This window comes from Vigna radiata, chromosome 1, assembly GCF_000741045.1.
Source record: "Vigna radiata var. radiata cultivar VC1973A chromosome 1, Vradiata_ver6, whole genome shotgun sequence".
NCBI classification, from domain to species: Eukaryota; Viridiplantae; Streptophyta; class Magnoliopsida; order Fabales; family Fabaceae; genus Vigna; species Vigna radiata.
Window position 1 is genome coordinate 5,690,848 of NC_028351.1, and position 19,391 is coordinate 5,710,238.

The 19,391-nt window shown below is 30.5% G+C and overlaps 3 protein-coding genes across 5 annotated transcripts; 2 read left to right on the top strand and 1 right to left on the bottom strand.

The window, feature by feature from the left end:
• Positions 1-1,434: 1,434 nt before the first annotated feature.
• LOC106774829 (DNA (cytosine-5)-methyltransferase CMT3) lies at positions 1,435-9,641 on the top strand. The gene is made up of 21 exons (XM_014661862.2): positions 1,435-1,972; positions 4,450-4,484; positions 4,678-4,783; positions 4,940-5,047; positions 5,145-5,264; positions 5,373-5,472; positions 5,561-5,778; positions 5,867-5,932; positions 6,066-6,326; positions 6,422-6,480; positions 6,666-6,732; positions 6,829-7,158; positions 7,231-7,299; positions 7,409-7,495; positions 7,580-7,667; positions 8,376-8,491; positions 8,584-8,688; positions 8,801-8,844; positions 8,968-9,037; positions 9,115-9,218; positions 9,291-9,641. The coding sequence occupies exons 1-21, from the start codon at positions 1,589-1,591 to the stop codon at positions 9,475-9,477; spliced, it is 2,724 nt and encodes a 907-aa protein (XP_014517348.1). The 5' UTR covers positions 1,435-1,588; the 3' UTR covers positions 9,478-9,641.
• A 518-nt stretch (positions 9,642-10,159) lies between these two features.
• Positions 10,160-15,499, top strand: LOC106768694. The gene is made up of 14 exons (XM_014653970.2): positions 10,160-10,706; positions 10,936-10,991; positions 11,076-11,250; positions 11,378-11,479; positions 11,566-11,637; positions 11,962-12,078; positions 12,199-12,276; positions 12,485-12,547; positions 12,621-12,717; positions 12,809-12,887; positions 12,960-13,171; positions 13,617-13,762; positions 14,009-14,131; positions 14,484-15,499. The coding sequence occupies exons 1-14, from the start codon at positions 10,620-10,622 to the stop codon at positions 14,640-14,642; spliced, it is 1,566 nt and encodes a 521-aa protein (XP_014509456.1). The 5' UTR covers positions 10,160-10,619; the 3' UTR covers positions 14,643-15,499.
• LOC106767720 (cytochrome B5-like protein) lies at positions 15,153-17,811 on the bottom strand. 3 transcript variants are annotated; one of them, XM_022782762.1, is made up of 7 exons: positions 17,675-17,806; positions 17,417-17,533; positions 17,268-17,308; positions 16,545-16,622; positions 16,137-16,228; positions 15,967-16,022; positions 15,153-15,498 (listed from the first exon to the last, which is right to left on the bottom strand). In XM_022782762.1, the coding sequence occupies exons 2-6, from the start codon at positions 17,496-17,498 to the stop codon at positions 15,971-15,973; spliced, it is 345 nt and encodes a 114-aa protein (XP_022638483.1). In that variant the 5' UTR covers positions 17,499-17,533; positions 17,675-17,806; the 3' UTR covers positions 15,153-15,498; positions 15,967-15,970. The 3 variants fall into 3 exon arrangements, with proteins under 3 accessions (XP_022638483.1, XP_014508160.1, XP_014508152.1); XM_014652674.2 differs by lacking the exon at positions 15,967-16,022 and having other exon boundaries at positions 17,748-17,811; XM_014652666.2 differs by lacking the exon at positions 15,967-16,022 and having other exon boundaries at positions 17,675-17,805.
• Positions 17,812-19,391: the final 1,580 nt, after the last annotated feature.

The window sequence follows — 19,391 nt, forward strand, 5'->3', positions numbered from 1 at the left end:
TGAAATCTGCCACCGTCATCGTCGTTTAAGCTCCTTGTCCCCCGCCATCTTCATCTTCATCCAACCCTACGCCACCACAAAGCCTCCTCGCGTGTTCATCTTCCACCTCCCGTGGATTGAACTCATCTTCATCGTGCCATCAACCACGACAAAAACCATAAAGCCAATCTCGAGAACAACACAAAATCCCAACGCATTGCGAGCGACTCCCTCGTCCTCTACCATTTTCGCTCCCCAAACAGACCTGCAACAAAATTTAGGAGCCAAAAACTATAATCTCCATCGTGTCTGAAAACCCTAACTTGCGTAATCTTTCATGGGAACTTAAGACAATCCAAAGAAGGCAAATTGCAAGTCTCCATCCTCACGCAACCATGATGAATCCATCAACCTGCAAACAGATCATCGAACCCAATTACAACCATGTAAAAAAAAAAGCAATTGAAACATGCGAAATCGCATCTTCCTTAATTGTCTCCCAATAGAGGGAGATTTTGGAAATTTCAGGAACTACCCAACAACATTGAACAGATTACAAAAAACCGAGGAAAATATTTTTGTTTTAAGATATGGATTTATCAAAGTCCTTTGTTTCTTCTTCCTTTTGTTTTTTTTTCTTTTACTTTACTAAATTTCAAGTTTTACTTTAAATTCTATTTTCATATTATTATATAATCCATTAAATTCTATTTTCACTTAATAAAATATTTATTTTAATACGTTTAAAGTGCACATCATCAATACTTTACCCTTAATCATTTAAGGAATTATAATTAATTTATAAAATTTAAGATCCAATTGAGACTTTTTTAAACCAAAAAACTAACTTAAAGTTTTTCGACCATAAAAGAGTTTAAACATTTTTCAATTATTAATTGTAATTGATTTTATTTAAAAAAATTATGGTTATTTTATCAAGTCAATTAACAATAATTATACAATAAAGAATAAAATAAAAATATAAATGATATATGGCAAGTTATATATATATATAAAAGAATAAGTATTTTTTAATAATAAATAGTTATTTTAATTTAAAATGTTGTTACTAACAATAAAACTAACTGAAAAATAGTTTTGTTTTTATTGTAAATAATTATTTAAATTTAAAATATAATTAAAAGGGTAAAATTAAAAATTAAAAATTGAGTTGCATTTTTGTTATATATAATTATAAATTACATATATATATATATAATATTTAAAATATAATTTAAGAGAAAAATTTCATAATTTTAGATTTTATTAATTAAAATTAAAAAACGTTAGGATAAAAAATATAAAATCGTTATTGGATTGCGTTTAAGTCCAATTCCATCAATAAACAATCACAAAAAAGTCCAATAGAAAAATAAAACCTTCCAAAGTTCTCATTCTCAGCCCCACCAAGCTACTATCAAAAACTGAACCGATATATCATTCCATCAGACTCATTTTCACCTTCCCGCTCACTTTTTCCGCGTTCGAAATTTCACCGCCCAATTATTCAGTGTTATTAATACTTCACCACGCTTCTCAACAAATCCCAATTTAACAAAAATCAATCCCTATTCTTGTTTTCCTGCCGCAATCCACCGTCGCTTCAACCATGTCCACCAAGCGCAAAACAAGGTCTTCCTCTTCTCCTTCCCCTGCTTCCTCCATGAAGCGTGTTACTCGTTCATCGGTCACTCCTATCGTTCCTTCCAGTTCTCCTTCTCCAGCCTCCTCCCTCAAGCGTGTTACTCGGAATGTCGCTTCAAATTCCGGTAAGTCTAAGGACAAGGTTGTTGATGTCACTTCAAATTCCCGTAAGTCTAAAGGCGCCGTCAAAGAAGAGATATCTTCCTCTGCCGTCAAAGAAGAGATATCAACCTTCATGGATGTGACACCATCAACACCTGACGGGGAAGGGTCCAATGTGAAATTCATAGGAGAGCCTGTTCCTATTGAGGAAGCCAGAAGGCGCTGGCCCAAACGGTACCAGGAGAAGGTAAGAGAAAAAAAAACATAGTAATTGAGAATCAAGCTTTTGGTTGTTTCAATACTTGATTCTGTTGAATTGTGATTTAACAGTAGGCATATTTATTTCTTATGAATTGAATCCTTCCAATGTTTTGGTAGTTACTTTATAATAGTCATAAATGTTACAAATAATTGAAATAAACTATAAATGTTGTTGATATTATTGCTTTTTAATCAGGATTGTTTATGTGATTTTTAAGCAGTGAGATTTTAGGACTGAGAAATGATATCTTTACACATAATTTTTATATTTATTTAACATATTTTTTATTTGAAAAAATGTAAAGTTTATTTTTTTTATGATATTTTATAATGTGTGTTTTATGAATATAAATGTCTATCATCCATCCATTATTTTTTAGATTATTTTGGTCATATTTTAAATATGTTTAGAGTTTTATTTTAACCAGATTCATATAGGTTCATATTATAGGCTATAAAATGAATGAGTTTGAAAAAAAATGGTTCTTTTAATACCTAGTTGGAGAAAATCACAGTCCATCAGTCCATTTTAAGATACATTTGGTGGGAATGAAATTAAGGAGAAATAGAAGGTAAAAGTAAGTTTATTTGTAGTGAGATAAATATATGGAGAAATGAAATAATTTGAGATTGAAGATTATAAAATATACTGAGTGAAGTTAATCAATGATACATAAATTTATGATATAATTGAATGATCATTATTATTTATTTTATTATTATATCGTTCTTATTATCTATTATTTTATTACTATTATTTTAATAGTAATAGTTTATATTTTATTATTTCCATTATAATATATTATTTTATTATAAGTATGTAATGTATGTATTTTATTATGTATAATTTTTTTTCTCCGCAAATCTTTGCATTGAGTAAGAAAGTTTTCAACAAAATGTCTTGTGCAATTTTTTTTAATTTTTTTATTATATTTTATAATCTATAAAAAATACTTTTGCATAATAATAAAACATAAAATTCAAAACACTTTTATAATTAATTTTCATACATATTTTATGATTATTTTGAATATTTTGTTAATTATTGTTCATTATACATACATATTTTATAACATAACATTCTTTTGGTAATTATGGTAAAGTTTAATAAAAATTTTAATTCAATAATAATAATTTAATATTTTATTTTTATTATTAAGTCTTAGTGTATATATTTATTTTTCTATTATCACTTAGACCCACATATCTCTAATATATTTAAACAGCAACCCTACCTATAAGAATTTGTAATTTTTTTGTATAGTTTTATTATTTTATTGTTTACATATTAAAATTTTATAAATCTCAGTTAACTACTAAAATTAAGAGAAAAAAACTACTCATGTTCTTTCATCTTTAGATTTTCTCTCATTATTTTTTACACTCAATAATCTTCTTTCAACAAATAAAACTATTCACCATACAATTATAAGAAATAATAATAATTATTTATTTTATAATTATTTTTTATAAACATGATTTTATAATTTATAATTATATATATATATATATATATATTTATTTAAAATTATCATTGTAACAAAAATGAATATATATGTATAAGCTGTAGCAGCAGCTTATAATGATACTCTAATAAGTATAAATGCTATTTTTAAACTATTCAAAGTAAGTGTCAAACTTACAAAGTCAATATATCTTCAGATTTTATGTAATTTTGTATAAATTGGCATGTAACATATATCTGTTTTTGCAAATTTGTATTGTTATTATATTATTATTAGCTGAATAATAAGTGTGATTGAGTCTTTGTGTGGATTTTTTTATTATATTCTTATTAATATATATTGATATATTATTTTAATGTGATTTTATTCAATATATATAAAAATAAAAATTAAATATACTATATTGAAATTGTGTTACAATAAAAATGTAATTTTATGCAAAAATGTGAACAGTTGTCTCTTTTAATGTCTACATGAGAGACTCTTTTCAGTGTTAGGTAGTTTTTTTTTTTGTTAACTTTTTTTATTATACTGTACTTTATTTACTTATTATTATTATTTTTATATGAATTTTGTATTGTTATTTTTTCAGCTTAATATTATGTTACCATTGTGTTGGAATATAGATATAGATGTGATATTCATTATTGTATGGTAATTAGTTTCAGGATCTTTATAGTGATCTTTTTCTATACAATCTATAGTTCTAATTCCCGTTGATTCAAAGTTTCACCTATTTATACGGTTTTGTGTATAATTTTCTTTTTAATAGGCATGTGTTTTAATATATTTTTTTCATTATAAAGCATTTGGTAATAATTAAGCTAAAAAAATGGCAGTTTTTAGTTTTGTGTACTATTTTAATAACTGTCATGTAGTTTCATGGAATTTGTTCATGCATTCATGTCTATGATAACTTTATAATATCTAGTGAATCGTTTATTACAATACTTAAAACTTTCTAATTGTACTTTTATTTTTTTTTTCATTCTTTTAGGAAAAGAAAGTGTCTACCGGGTCAAGATCAAACAGGTATATTCAATGTTTGAACTTAAAAGACTGTTCAATTCATTATGGCCATTTGCTTCACTCTTTGGTTAAACCATTTTGTGATTTAGTTCCAAAGAAACCTTCTTTTTGCTTTGTTTTGCTTCCCTCTTTAGTTAAACCACTTTGTGATTTTGTTCAAAAGAGGCTTTCTTTTTGCTTTGTTTTCTACCCACAGGAAGCAGGATGAAGATGAGGAGATTCTTCAAGCTCGACGTCACTACACTTGTGCTGAGGTTGATAGGTCTACAATATATAAGCTTTTTGACGACGCCCATGTTAAGGTGAGACAGACCAATTGTGAAATTATATATATATATATATATATATATATATATATATATATATATATATATATATATATATTTTTTTTTTTCCATTAAATACATTCTTTGGACAATTTTGAAGAAGTGTTGCATACTTTTTTATTTTATATTTAGGCAGATGAAGGGGAAGACAATTACATTTGTAAAATTGTGGAGTTATTTGAAGCTATTGATGGATCACTGTACTTCACGGCACAATGGTATTATAGGGCCAAAGACACTGTGAGTTATAGTTTGTTCTATATTTTAAGATCTGATGTAATACTTGTTTGCAATTATTAGCTGATGATTTTTTTTTTAATACCTTTCTACTTTTCAGGTCATTAAAAAACTGGCATATCTTATTGAACCAAAACGAGTTTTCTTTTCTGAAATTCAAGATGACAACCCCTTGGATTGTCTAGTTGAAAAACTTAACATTGGTAGATTACCATTAGATGTAAGTGTGCTGATTGATTTTTTTTTTTCATCACTCTCTTATTTTCTTGTATTAGAATTATTAATAATATTAGTGTTTTGATTTTTTAATAATTTAATTCAATTGCAGATAGATTTAAATGTGAAGAAGGAAACCATCTCTTCTTATGATTATTATTGTGATACACAATATCTTTTGCCATACTCCACTTTTGTTAACTTACCATCAGGTTTCATTTTATTTATTTGTATTTGTATTATTAATGTTAGTAATTTTTTGAGTGACATCTCACTTTTGGTATAATTTTTTTTTTCAAGATAATGATGAAACTAGTAGCGAGACTTGTTCTATAATATCCAGTGATACTACTAACGGGGTTGAAAAGTCTGAGGTAGACTCCCAATCTAAGGATGCCCACCTCCCTCACCGGAGTAAGGATATGGAGATGAAACTACTAGATTTATATTCTGGTTGTGGAGCAATGTCAACTGGGTTGTGTCTGGGTGGACAATTATCTGGAGTGAATTTAGTTACAGTGAGTTTTTTATTTGTTTTTAGCAATGCAATTCTTTGAATTTTTGTTTTAGCTGTCTTTGTTGATATTATGTTTTTTTTTCCCACAGAAATGGGCTGTAGACTTGAATAAACATGCCTGTGAATCTCTTAAATTAAATCACCCTGAGACTGAGGTAATTTTATTTTTCTTGTTTTTACTATTCTAATTGCCACATGATGGAGTTATTTTCAAATTGTATGATTTAATGGGTTCCTCATCATCATTATTATTTTAGACTGATTATCTTGACTGTTTACTAAAATCAGGTCAGAAATGAATCAGCAGAATGTTTTCTTTCATTATTGAAGGAGTGGCAAAAATTATGTAGTTATTTTGATCTAGTNGAAAATAAGGTGTCACATGAGAAATATGTGAATCTTTTTAGTGAGGTGGAAGAAGATGATGCTGAGGAGATTNAGGAAGATGGAACTGATGATGAACATGGTGAAATATTTGAAGTTTCTGAAATCTTTGCTGTCTGTTATGGTGATCCAAATAAGAAAAAAGAGCAAGGGTTATACTTTAAGGTACTGTTTTTGCCGCTAGCTTTTCTTCTCATGTTAGAATTGTAACTTCTTTTATCTGCATGCTAAGCTTGTTTGCATTGATTTTTACTTTGTAGGTTCATTGGAAGGGTTATGGATCTGATGAGGATTCTTGGGAACCAATTGAAGGTTTAAGGTACGTTAAAGTATTTTACAAACTTGGTCGCATTGATAAATGTTATTTATTTAAATTTGTTGTATTACTTTTTCGTCAATGATAGTAATTTATAATTCTTATTAATGTTTTTGCTACTATACCATATTCATTATATTCTTATATGCAATGGTTATTTACTAATTTAAGTATTATATTTTCAACAGGCATTGTAAGGACAAAATTAATGAATTTGTCATTCAAGGCTTTAAGTCAAATATATTGCCTTTGCCGGTAAGTTGCAGTAAAGTTTGTGTATTATTTGTTTATTTCTTTAAGAGCTGTTTTTAAGTTTGGTGTAACTATGGTGTTGGTGCTGTGGTTGAATAGGGAGATGTTGATGTGATTTGTGGTGGACCCCCTTGTCAAGGTATTAGTGGTTTCAACCGGTTCAGAAACAAAGAGAATCCTTTAGATGATGAGAAGAACAAACAAATGGTTGTTTATATGGATATTGTTCAATACCTTAAGCCCAAATTTGCGTTGATGGAAAATGTGGTTGATATTGTTAAATTTGCGGATGGCTTTCTTGGGAGATATGCTTTGGGTCGTCTCCTTCAAATGAATTATCAAGCACGTCTGGGAATTATGGCTGCAGGCTCTTATGGACTTCCTCAGTTTCGTTTGCGGATGTTCTTATGGGGGGCTGCACCTTCTCAGGTCATTAATAGTTAGTTATTTATCATTAAATTTTACTATTGGTGCATGGCCTAATTTATATATGTGATGCAGACATTACCTCAATTTCCACTCCCAACTCATGATGTTATTGTGAGGGGTGTTATTCCCGTAGAGTTTGAGGTATGCACTTGATCAATTACTCAACCTTAAGAATATATTATTGGTTAAAGGCTATTAGCTGAACTTGTCTACTCATTCACTAAAGTTTGTGATATTGTCTTGCTTGCAGACCAATACAGTGGCGTATGATGAAGGGCACACCACTCAACTACAGAGCAAACTATTATTAAAAGATGCCATTTCTGACCTTCCTGCGGTATACTTTAAAGCCATTATTTCAGTTTTTTCCAAGGCCTTATTTATTATGTTGTTTATTGTGGTAAACTTTATAAATGTTCAGGTTGAAAATAGTGAACATCGTGATGAAATGAAATATTGCAAACCTGCTGAAACAGAGTTCCAACGATTCATTAGATCAACCAAAAGTGGTAATACATTATTTTGTTTATGTTTATGTATATGATTTATAAAGTATGTATGATACTTCAATTAAAGTCTGCATGGGTAGTTTTTTTGTTGGAGCTTTAGATTTTTGTTGGAAGTGTCACACTAATTAGATATAAGATTAATTCATAATATATAATCGATTGCAAACTTATCTTATAGATTAGTTTTGTGAGATTGAATTAAACTTAAAATTAATTGTTTAACATGATATTAGAGTCATGTGTTAAAATCTATCTTATTGAAATTTTATATTTGTTAGGTGTATTGTTCCATCCTATTATGTATCTATCTTAGTGAAATTTAATATTGGTTAGGTCAATTGTTTTACTCATTATGGGATAATACATCAATGTTTAGTTTCATGTTTGAGACTTATATATTTTAGCATGAAAGGGTGTGTTGAAGTCCCACCATTTATTAAAGATAAAGCTTCATAATATATATGAGTGCAAATTTTGACTTACAAGTCAATTTTATAAGATTTGAGTTATGTTTAAAATTTATTCCTTAACAATTTCTTTGCAAATTAGCTAATATCTTTTCAATTGTTGTGTATTGTTTGTTTCAAAAGTTACTTTCTATGTAACCAAGTTGTTAACACACTAGTTGGTTATGATATGTCTGATACTATATATTTTGTGATTATATGACAAATTTTCCAATGAATGATTGCGTTACGTGTGATGCAGAAATGTTAGGTATTCAAAGCAAAACAAAATCATCGAAGACTTTGCTTTATGATCATCGTCCTTTAGAATTGAATGCGGATGATTACCAGCGTGTGTGTAGGATTCCTAAAAAGAAGGTGTAGTTCATGGTCATTTGTGATTTATCTATTATTATTTATATTCTTATTTTTAAGTTTAGTTCTATAATAGTACTTTATGTTGTTATCAGGGTGCATGTTTTAGAGATTTACCAGGTGTTCTTGTGGGAACTGATAACAAGGTTGAGTGGGATCCTGATGTGGAACGTGTTTATTTGGATTCCGGAAAACCATTGGTAATGACTTTCGAGAGTCCATTTGAATAATTAAATGCTTTTATTCTATAAATCATTGTACTTAATATTTTTTTTTTTACCTAATTGATTCTTTATGATCATTGCTTTACAGGTTCCCGATTATGCCATGTCTTTTGTGAATGGAACTTCTTCAAAGTAAGTTATTATTATTATTTTTTTAAAATCAATTTGGATTTTAAGCCCTTATGATCTTGGTTTTCTTACTTTTTCAGCATATGACGTTTTGCATCATTTACTAACGCTCTATGATTTTTTCAGACCTTTTGCTCGTTTATGGTGGGACGAAACTGTTCCGACTGTTGTGACACGAGCAGAACCTCACAATCAGGTATGTTATCGTCTATTTGCAATTCAGAATGGTTGTTTATAAAGTCTGTTGTTGAATGTAAAAGTTGTGGTCTTTAGGCAATTTTACACCCAGAACAAGATAGAGTGTTGACTATTCGCGAAAATGCACGACTCCAAGGTTTTCCAGATTTTTACAAGTTGTGTGGACCAGTCAAAGAGAGGTAATAGATTATTTGTTTGATATGTGTGTTTTCTTTAGAGGTTGTTTGAATAATTTGATATTTTTGTTATAGGTACATTCAAGTTGGGAATGCAGTGGCTGTTCCAGTGGCTCGTGCTCTAGGATACACGCTAGGACTTGCATTCCAAGGTTCTACTTCTGCAAGTGATGGACCATTATATACATTACCTGATAAATTTCCTATGCTTAGAGAACAAGTTTCTTCTGTTGCTTCTGAAGATGATGAACAAGTTCTATGACTAGCTTAGGGAACTCCTTTCATTTTGTATCTCCAGAAATCATTGTTGTGTGCTGGGAACATTGTTGTAGTGCTGTTACTGTTGAAAAATTTTCCATTATGTTTTTTTGGGAAACATTTGAGTTATTAAGTAAAATCTTTTAATTTAGTTTCTTTGTTTTGAGATGTGTATATTGTGATATTTGTCTATTTTCATCTTTTCTTAAGTAGATGAATAAAGAATGATACAAGTTGGAGAGAATATAATATCAATACTATAGTTGCATTTATTATGTAGTGTATAATAATGATTAGAAACAATGTTTAGGTATGTAGATGACAAGTTTAGATGATTATTAGAAAGTTAGTTTTGCTTACTCCCACCATATTTCGTGCAGTTTTAATTTGGATTTGTATTCTCTTTACCTGCATTTGACATTTTAAAGTACTTCATAATCATCCTTAAATAAAAAATTATATAATTTATTTACAATAAATAGAATATATTAGCTTAATGCAATAATAGTACTTAAAACAGAAAAGTACAGTTATATAATTTGTTTTATTAATGTGAATAATTTAGCCAGAAAAAGAAAAGAATTTGAAAAAATGTTTTCACTTATATATAGAATAAATATTATTTTATTATATAACATCAGTAAATTTAAATTGTATAATTAAACATAATTTTGAAATTTCTATTTCAAGGGATAAAAACATTTAACAGTTCTCAATTTTAAGACAGTAATGTTCCTGCATGCATGCATGGAGGCATGCAAAACAAATATTAAAAGAAGGCACATAGTATGGCATGTTAATTAGTGAATAGTTTGGTGAGGAAAAGGAAACTAATTTGAAAAAGGTCTGATTCAAAAGAAAAAAAGGATTGAGAAACATCTAATACCAAAGGCTATTAATAATCACCAATCCAATGGCAACTTCTCCCTTTTCCATATGAGATAGGGCCTTAAAATAGATGAAAGAGAGAGAGAAATAAAATAGTGGTGTTGTGTTTAATTTTGTTGTGTGGTGCAGATGATAATGCAGAGATAGAAATAGCTTAGGCTCATTCCATTAAATAAAACATCCGGGTCTGTGTTTTGTGTTGTAGGAATCGGAGAGTCCCAAGGAAAAAAGTTTCAGAAAACAGACAAAAAAATCACAATGGTTTCCTTAGACTCTCTCGATTTCTTCCTCTTCCGTGTCAGCACAGATTTCTCATCTCCTCTGGCCATTTTCGTTCAGGCGCAGGTTCTCATTTGCTTCAATCTTGTTTGTTCTAGGAAGATCATGAAATGGAAATTGCAAATCATTTAGTCCATTAATTCACATAATTTCTACAACCAATACTTGTTTTTGGATTGCATAGTCACAAGATGACTATTTACATATTTTTCCTTCAAATTGGATCGCACTTGTTGTTTCCTAAGAAAAAATAGAGCATTGGCACACTAACTTGGTTTGAGGTTTCATTATGTAGGGATGTTTAATTTGCCTAATCCTTGCTTTAGGGTGGGCCTGTGCTTCATTTGTCAGGTACTCAGATGTAAAACAGAGTTAGGAAACTCAATTATCATTGTGTACAAAAGAAATTTAGAGGAGTTGATTTTTGTCTTGCAGGAACAGAGAAATAAATAGAATAAAGAAGAGTATGCGGAATGGCAATAACTTTGCATTCCTCTGTCATGATATTAATGAACTTGAACATTCCAATCAGATTGATCTTCCTAGAGTAACAGTAATTATGCCCCTAAAAGGATTTGGAGAACACAATCTCCATAACTGGAAGACTCAGGTATAGGACATGTACCACTGCAACTTCTTGACCCAATGAAGTATTTTTCAATGATGACCATTTTTCCCGGCTAAGCTTCTAATTTTAAAAGGAATTGTTTTGTTGTTATGATTATGTTATTTTACAGTTAACATCTCTTTACGGTGGCCCTCTAGAATTTCTTTTGGTGGTTGAAAGTGTAGAGGATCCAGCATACCATGCTGTATCTAAACTAATAGCAGATTTAGAGGTACACGTGAAACTCTTTTTAAGACTTGATTCTAATTTCGGCGCCTTGTTATTTTCTGCATCTTACTCACTGCTTAATGCCTGCAGGGTTCTGTCGATGCTAGGATTATAGTAGCTGGTTTGTCAACAACTTGTAGTCAAAAAATTCACAATCAGTTGGTATGAGTTTTTCTTATACTTTATTCGAGTATTTTTCAAATGTATAGTAGAACATGGTATAATTTGAAACTTCTTTCCATCCTTAAATTTTGCTGTTATTCAATACATGATCATGCTGATGCATCTTTAGCTGCTTGATTGTGTAGCTGTTGAAAGGCCATATTATCTATATAAACCTTGCATGGAAAATACATCTAAGTACCTATATTTATATACTGACATGGAATGTCAGAGAAATTTCATTGTTGTTAATTTGTTAGTTTGCCCATGTTGAATGCATTCTACCAACTTCACTATTATTACATAGTATTGGCACCTGGGCAGGTTGGAGTAGAGGCAATGCACAAAGAAAGCAAGTATGTGTTGTTTTTAGATGATGATGTTAGGCTACATCCTGGATCAATTGGAGCACTCGTTAGTGAAATGCAAAAGAACCCTGATGTAAAACTTAAAAACCTTTTCTTTCAGTGGTTCTTTTCTTACACGTTTATTTCAAATATTTTCGGTTACACTTGCTTACAACTATTTGGTTACACTCTTTCAACTTATGATGCTTAACAGATATTTATTCAAACCGGATACCCTCTTGATTTGCCATCTGGAAGTCTAGGAAGTTACTGCATCTATGAATACCATATGGTACACAACTTCCTTCGGATTTATATATCCTAATATCTGCAGCAATAGCTCATCAGTTTGTTTGTAGTTAACTGTTACAATTATTAATTTGAAACATGTTATGATGTTAGCAACAGATCATATGACTTATATTAATGCTGTCACGAACACAACACAAATGTTCTATTTTGCTTACTCAACTCGTTCCCATTTTTATTTTGTTCGACAGCCGTGTTCAATGGGCTTTGCCACTGGTGGACAAACATTCTTTTTGTGGGGAGGGTGCATGATGGCAAGTGGCTTCTACCTGTATTTTCATCAGTGCATAGAAATGCTTACATTCTCACTATTTAGCTTTCCTCCAGATGCACTCTGAAGACTTTAGGAAGGATAACTGTGGTGTAGTATCAGGACTTAGAGACGGTGGATATTCTGATGACATGACTCTAGCTGCCATAGCCGGTATATCTTTGAGATTAACACTTTGTGATAATCAATGTTTTTCGTGGTCACTCAAATTACATGTTCATTGCCATGATTTTTTCCTCTTCAGGGGCTCACAAGAAGCTCATTAGTTCTCCAGCGGTTGCCGTCTTTCCTCACCCCCTTGCAAGTGATCTTAATTTTGGAAGGTTTGTGATTATTTCTCTTCTGAAATTAAAGTTTCAGCTCATATTCTCCCTTAATTATTCAAACTTGTGCAGGTACTGGAATTATTTGAGGAAACAAACATTTGTTTTGGAGTCATACGTTACCAGAGTCAACCAAATAATGAACCGTGCATTGTTTGCTGTTCACTGTTATTTGTCATGGGGATTTGTAGCACCATACTGCATGGCAGTGATTCATGTTGCAGCAGCACTAAGGTTTAAAGCCAGGGGAAACTCAATTGAAGAATTAAGCTACTCTTCCATTGGTGAGAACACTACTTTTTCCTTTGTTATTAGTGTTATTTCACGTGCAGAAAAAGGGCAGGATGCTGAAACAGAACAAGGAAACTTTTCCAAATATTTGAAGTGATAACTCTTGTGATTGGTCTCAATATTTTAGTGCAGAAGTAGCAGGCACTTGCATAGAAATTATAACCACTTGCATAGTATATTGGTGCTTCATTTAAGTTATAATTTATGCCATCTTTTTTTATCCTCTCTATCCTGTGAGATTCTATATCAAGAGAAAGAAAGAAATCAGATATGAACTAGCGGTAATCTACTATCTGGTGTTGTTGATCATTATGTTCTAATAACAACAAGAATATATTATATGCTCTCATGCCACACGAATAGTGGACAAGGTTGGTGAAGGGGAAAAGAAAAATGATTTTTCAGATGACCTTAAGCTTTTAAGGTGTCTTTCCTCAGGGTTAAAAATGGTGTGGCTCCTAGTCGCATGCACTTTTGTTACGCTTTTCTCAATGTGGAACCTGACAAGGATAGAAGTTCTACTTTGCAACATATTGTCCCCAGAGGCACCTCCACTTTCTCTGACTTCTTATAATTGGTGTAAAGTAAGTACTTCTTCAGATATTCTCAAACAAAAGCAAAAAAAAAAAATGTTTCACCAAGCTTGCTTTTTTCATTGATGGATTAATGATGTCTTAGACATCTTACTCATTTCAACATGACATTGCAATGAAATAAAGGGTTGCATGAACTCCTGAAAAACATTGTAATATGTGAATATTAAATCAAAATGATGCCCAGGAATGTGAAATAATAGTTGGTAAGATTTGATTAACATATCTGTTGAGCAGGTATTCATTGCAATGCTGGTGGATAACTGTCTATACCCTGTATCTGCAATTCGTTCTCATTTTTCCCAATCTATCAATTGGTCTGGCATTATATACTACTTGAAAGATGGAAAAATCAGCAAGGTAAATTGGCCAGGGTTTTATGTCTACTTTTGCTTGACTTTACAAGTTGTCACAAAAAGCTGTAATTATTACTCTGACCTTTCCATCCCAATTGCTACTACTAGAAAACCATTTATAACACTTTCTTCATTATTTGTTAAATTTTATAATAAACTAAATCATAAATGAAACTAGTTAAATGAGAAGTGAAACTTGTGAATTTCAATAAATTTCTAATGATAATAAACTGTGTTCAGAACAGTGTATTCTCAATATTTTACGGTAGCAATTAGGAAGGGAAGGTTGGAAGCATGCATTCCTTTTTGTTAACCAAATTTTGTTTATTTTTTGTTTATTGAATAATATTCTTCAGATAGAGAGATTACCAAAAAGGCAAGATGTGGCACCAGTTTTCACAGACTTGGGAGGAAAACATTTGTATGGAAGGAAAGGAATGCCTACAAGAGGCTCGTTCCTCAATTCTTTATCTAAATGTTTGTTCCAATGGCGTCAACCAAAGAGATCTGAGTAACCAAGAAATAGCTTCATTCAGCATACAAAGTTTTTGTCCATTTTGTCTTGTGTCTCTGCCCCTAAATTTTGAGGCACAATGGCTCCTACTTTTGAAGCAAGGGTTTTGGCATATCAATTAATATTGCCAATTGATTCATATTTGATCAACCCTTCTTCCATAAACATGTATTTTTAACGACACATTCAATCCCATGTAATTTTCAGCTCCATTGTAAAAATTCAATCTGCAGTTTATGAACAACCAAGAATTGCTAAACAAATTCAATATGGCATTCACATTCGATCTTTTAATTCCATTTCTCCATCACATGCAGTACATTATTTTGTAACTTTTCCCTAAAACAATGTTCCATTTTAAGATTTGGGCAGATCAAAATCACGGACCAGGCATTTTTAAAATTCAAGTCTGGCTGCTGAAATTAATGATTAAACCATAAATGCAGAATTTCTAAAATCTGAAAAATAAAATACAAATAAAGTAAGAAAAACAAAATCGTGGATAATAAAGTACCGATATTTTAATTTAGCTTAATATTTTTAATGATGAAAAGAAGGGGAAGGCTCAATTTTTGCTGTTACTGCGCGCACAAAGACAGGAGAATACAAATGATTTCATGCCCAATTATATCAAAACCATGCATTCCAACAGCAACAACTGAATTACTGTCTAATGAAGATGAATGATCAGACAAGCAGTGAAAATTTGGGGAGATAACAAGGAGTAAAATGTTGAAATTCTCAAATCATACATCTTTTGAACATTAAAATTGTAGAGCTACTGACTAGGCTATTGTCCCAAATCTCCAATGTAGAAGTCTTCAATCATGTCAAATACTCGAGTTGCGTGCTGTGGTCTGCAAAGCAAATGTAAAAAAAGTTACAATTGGTAGCAGCAAACTGATCACAAAATGTCAGAAGCCTTTCATGATCAACAGGTGGTAAAGCTGTCAAAGATAAAATCATGTGAAGTACTTATTTTCGATGATGAGGAATGAGTTGATGTTGAATTTGACACATAAAAGTTACAACTATGATGTTTTGTTTGTAGCTGCAATCATATTTATGTAGCATGGTTTATTAATTTATTAACAGTGAAAACCAGTGTCTCTTGTATTGATTGACAAGATAACCTTCAACAGAGATTACCAAGATTATTGGTATAACAGGATAATGTGATGAAATAAACAGGAAATGCTATATTGTATTCAATATTGAAATACACATTATTAGATCTAAAGCAATTCATGAGCTTTAACCTAAGTAATGGCTTAAGCTTTTATGGCAGTCAGTTCATGACATACATAATATGAATCTAACCGTACATGTTCATACAACATGATTGATCCAGGTACATGCCAAGAAGGAAGGAATAAATGTTCTATAGGAAAATATGAAAAAAAAGAAAAGAGAAGTAAGAAAAAAAAATATAGATAAATTAAGGCAAATATCTTTATTACAGATAAGCAATGCATGAAAAGGACTGAATGCATACCCAAAAAATCCTTCAGTCGAATCATCTCCAGCATGTGCTAGAATGGCATCACCACCTGGATGTTCTTCCACATAAGAGGTAACATCATATACCTACAGTGTGAAGAATCCCAATAAATGTAAACTATGAATCTGTCCAAGTGGTAAAAATGGCAATCATAACATTACCAGCTAATTCAGTTAAATCATTAGGATTGAGATAGCAATGACGGGTTTGGATACTTTGTATGAGGTTATAGGTTCAAACTTCAAACACCATTAACTCTACTGTACCAAAAACAGATAATGTAGAATATATAGGATTGAATTCAGAACATAAGATTTGATATCGAAATGCTATTGGGTTCTAAACCAAAGGAGTAGCACATTCATAAGGTGCCAAAGTGAAACATCAATATAAAGCTCATACCTTTTTCTTGATGATTATCCAACAATCTGTTCTCTTGTTATGCAATGAAACTTCCGTTTTACTGTAGGATTTTGATGTCTACAAGCAGAATACAGAATACAGTGTGTGATACCAATTAGATAATAAAAAACCATTACGCAACTAAATAACACACAATTTTATGTTGGAATCAACCCTCCCAATATTGTTTACTAGTTAGTATGTGCCCCAGCAATAGTTACATTTGCTTCCAGTCCAATCAAATAAGTTCACCATGATCAATGTTTAACATGTAGCTCAAAGTAAGCATTTTTCTATCTAACCAAACTAGCTACAGGCTCCCATAATATAATAAAAAAAATGTTAAATGAGTCCTATTTTTCTTAGCAGGATCCACAACAAGCCAGACCACACTGCTATTAGTCGAAAAGATAAACGTAACTTTTAACGAATATATTGCGAGCATTCTTCGTCATCATCAACACAGACCTTCTTTCTTACAGAGTATGATATTAGCATTGAGCAAAACACCCAAGGACAACAAACCATAAGAAACCCACCTCACCCAGTGCTTGAGTAACCGAAACCAAGACATTACGATACTTATTTATCTTAATTTCAACTAGATCCGAAATGTTACTTGAACAAAGCTCATTAATTACACTACTCAATCATCTATGGAAATAGGAGCAGAATCCATAACAAAATGCTAGAAAAAGTACCGAGCTACAATAAGTAAAATACCTTATCATTGTTTAAACTGGTTTGAGCTTTTCCCTCGTGCCCTGAAATAGATGCAGAGAATTAACGTAAATACACACAGTAAGCAAATGAATACAAAATTTCAAAAGCAAATAGCGTGACATAGATCACAGCATAATAATGAACAGAACCAGATTTGCGGTGTCGTGGGTTGAAAAGAAGAACAGCGAGGAAGAGACCCAGAAGCAATGCAAGTGCAACCAGCAATACCATAATTCAAAGTCGGAAACTTTGCCTCTTAATCCAATCTGAAATGGCGAAAACAAGAAAAGGGCATGCGTTAATGCAACCATATTGGGCACTCTTCGTGTTCATAAATAGTCACAAGCACTTTCAGAAGAGAGAGAGGGAGACAGAAAAAACAGAATCATGGCACAATCTGAACTCACCAATGAGAAGTTGAAAGCATTGAACACGAACAAAAATAAAAACGCAGGCAAAAATGTTAATGTCAGCACTCACCAATGATGAACGAGCTGCGAGTGAGGACAATGAAGTAACACAGTCTCACAAGCTCACAGAAAAAAAAGAAGAGAAAGAGAGAGAAATTGCTGTGTCGGGCCTTATATTGGGCCTCAAGTAATCTGGGCTCACATAGACGTTATTTCTTTTCGTACCTCCATTTCTTCTTCTTCAACCTAAATAGAACTGGGAAAAATTCAAATTGTTCATAAGTTGAAACTATGTTTTTATTGTATTACCAATAACTCTGTTTTATATTTTTGTAATTCGAAACATAAAAAAGTATTTCATATTTTACAATCCGAAAATGTATTATAATTATACAATACGAAATATGTTTTTTGATAAAAAAATGTATTTTACCTTACATAATTTTATATTTAGAATTATATAATTTGAAATATGTTTCCAAATTATATAATCATAAAATACATTATAAATTATATAATCTAAAATATGTTTCTTTCACTGCATCGTCAAATCTTTAACAAATATTTTTAGAGTATTGAAATTATTTTTATGTATGTATACAAATTTGAGAGGACCAAAGTAAATGTAAAAAGAAATTTTTTATTTATATAATAATTTTCATTTATATGAAATAAAAATTGAGGGACCAAAATCCCTTGTTTCATGGCCAAGCTTCGCCAATGCTGAGTATAATTTGAAAATACATTTTGTATAATCTACAATTTGTTTCTGAATATATTTATGTATTACATAATCTAAAATATATTTTTGAATTATCTAAAAATTTTAAATAATATTTTAAACCTTTTAAATACCTCTTTGAGATGTAAGAAGAAATCATGAAGGTGCAGAAAGTAAATGCCTTAGATCTTTTAACGCTAGAGCTGATAATGGAAGATTGCTTTTTGCTCCCCTTTATGTAAATTGATTAAGTTAATACATATAAAAAAATACTTGATGTTAATGCTAGAAATTTCAAATATGATAAAAAAAAAGAAAATGTGACAATTTTAAACAAAATATTTCAAAATAATAATTACTTTAAAAAAATCTGTTAACAATTATATTTTTTAAAAGATCAGTTACCAATTATATTATAAAAAATTATGTCAATAAGAAGAGATATTATCTCTATATATAGGTCTAGATATTCAATAATTAAATAATTTCATTCTTCTTCAAATATTTAAATAATAGATTAGTGTCAAATGCATTTGTTATTGATATATGAGTTAACTTTTCATGAAATTTCTTCATAATGTGCCACAAGAAAAGATCATGTTTTTGAAATATTTTTGCAATAAAAGCTCTAATTGCTAAATATTGATTTCCTATAATAGATGCAATTTATTTTTCCCATCCATTACCTCTTATTACTATGAAACAATAATATAAAACAAACTCTTTGATTAGCCTTCCATATTTCAACCTTTGATTTACAATTTTAATACAAAATAAAGTATTCTTTAGATATGGTTGAAGTTAAGCATAATAAGTAAAAATGAAAAAAATAAAGAGATAAAAAGGAATGTCAAAAGGGTGTTTGTATTATATAAACCATACATATCTTTTCATTAAAATTACTGAAAAATATAAAAATTGGGACGACTAAAAACTTATTTTTAAAACATTTTAATCGGTGGTAGAGAATATATTAGAAAAAAAAGGTTCTAT

Coding starts and splice junctions, on each gene's coding strand:
- LOC106768694 (XM_014653970.2), top strand. CDS start 10,620: ATGGTTTCCTTAGACTCTCTCGATTTCTTCCTCTTCCGTGTCAGCACA. Junction 11,480..11,565: donor AACTAATAGCAGATTTAGAG/GTACACGTGAAA, acceptor TAATGCCTGCAG/GGTTCTGTCGATGCTAGGAT. Junction 12,718..12,808: donor GACTCTAGCTGCCATAGCCG/GTATATCTTTGA, acceptor TTTCCTCTTCAG/GGGCTCACAAGAAGCTCATT.
- LOC106767720 (XM_014652674.2), bottom strand. CDS start 17,498: ATGGTATTGCTGGTTGCACTTGCATTGCTTCTGGGTCTCTTCCTCGCT. Junction 17,309..17,416: donor CCCACGACACCGCAAATCTG/GTTCTGTTCATT, acceptor CATCTATTTCAG/GGCACGAGGGAAAAGCTCAA. Junction 15,499..16,136: donor TCGACTGAAGGATTTTTTGG/GTATGCATTCAG, acceptor TTTGCTTTGCAG/ACCACAGCACGCAACTCGAG.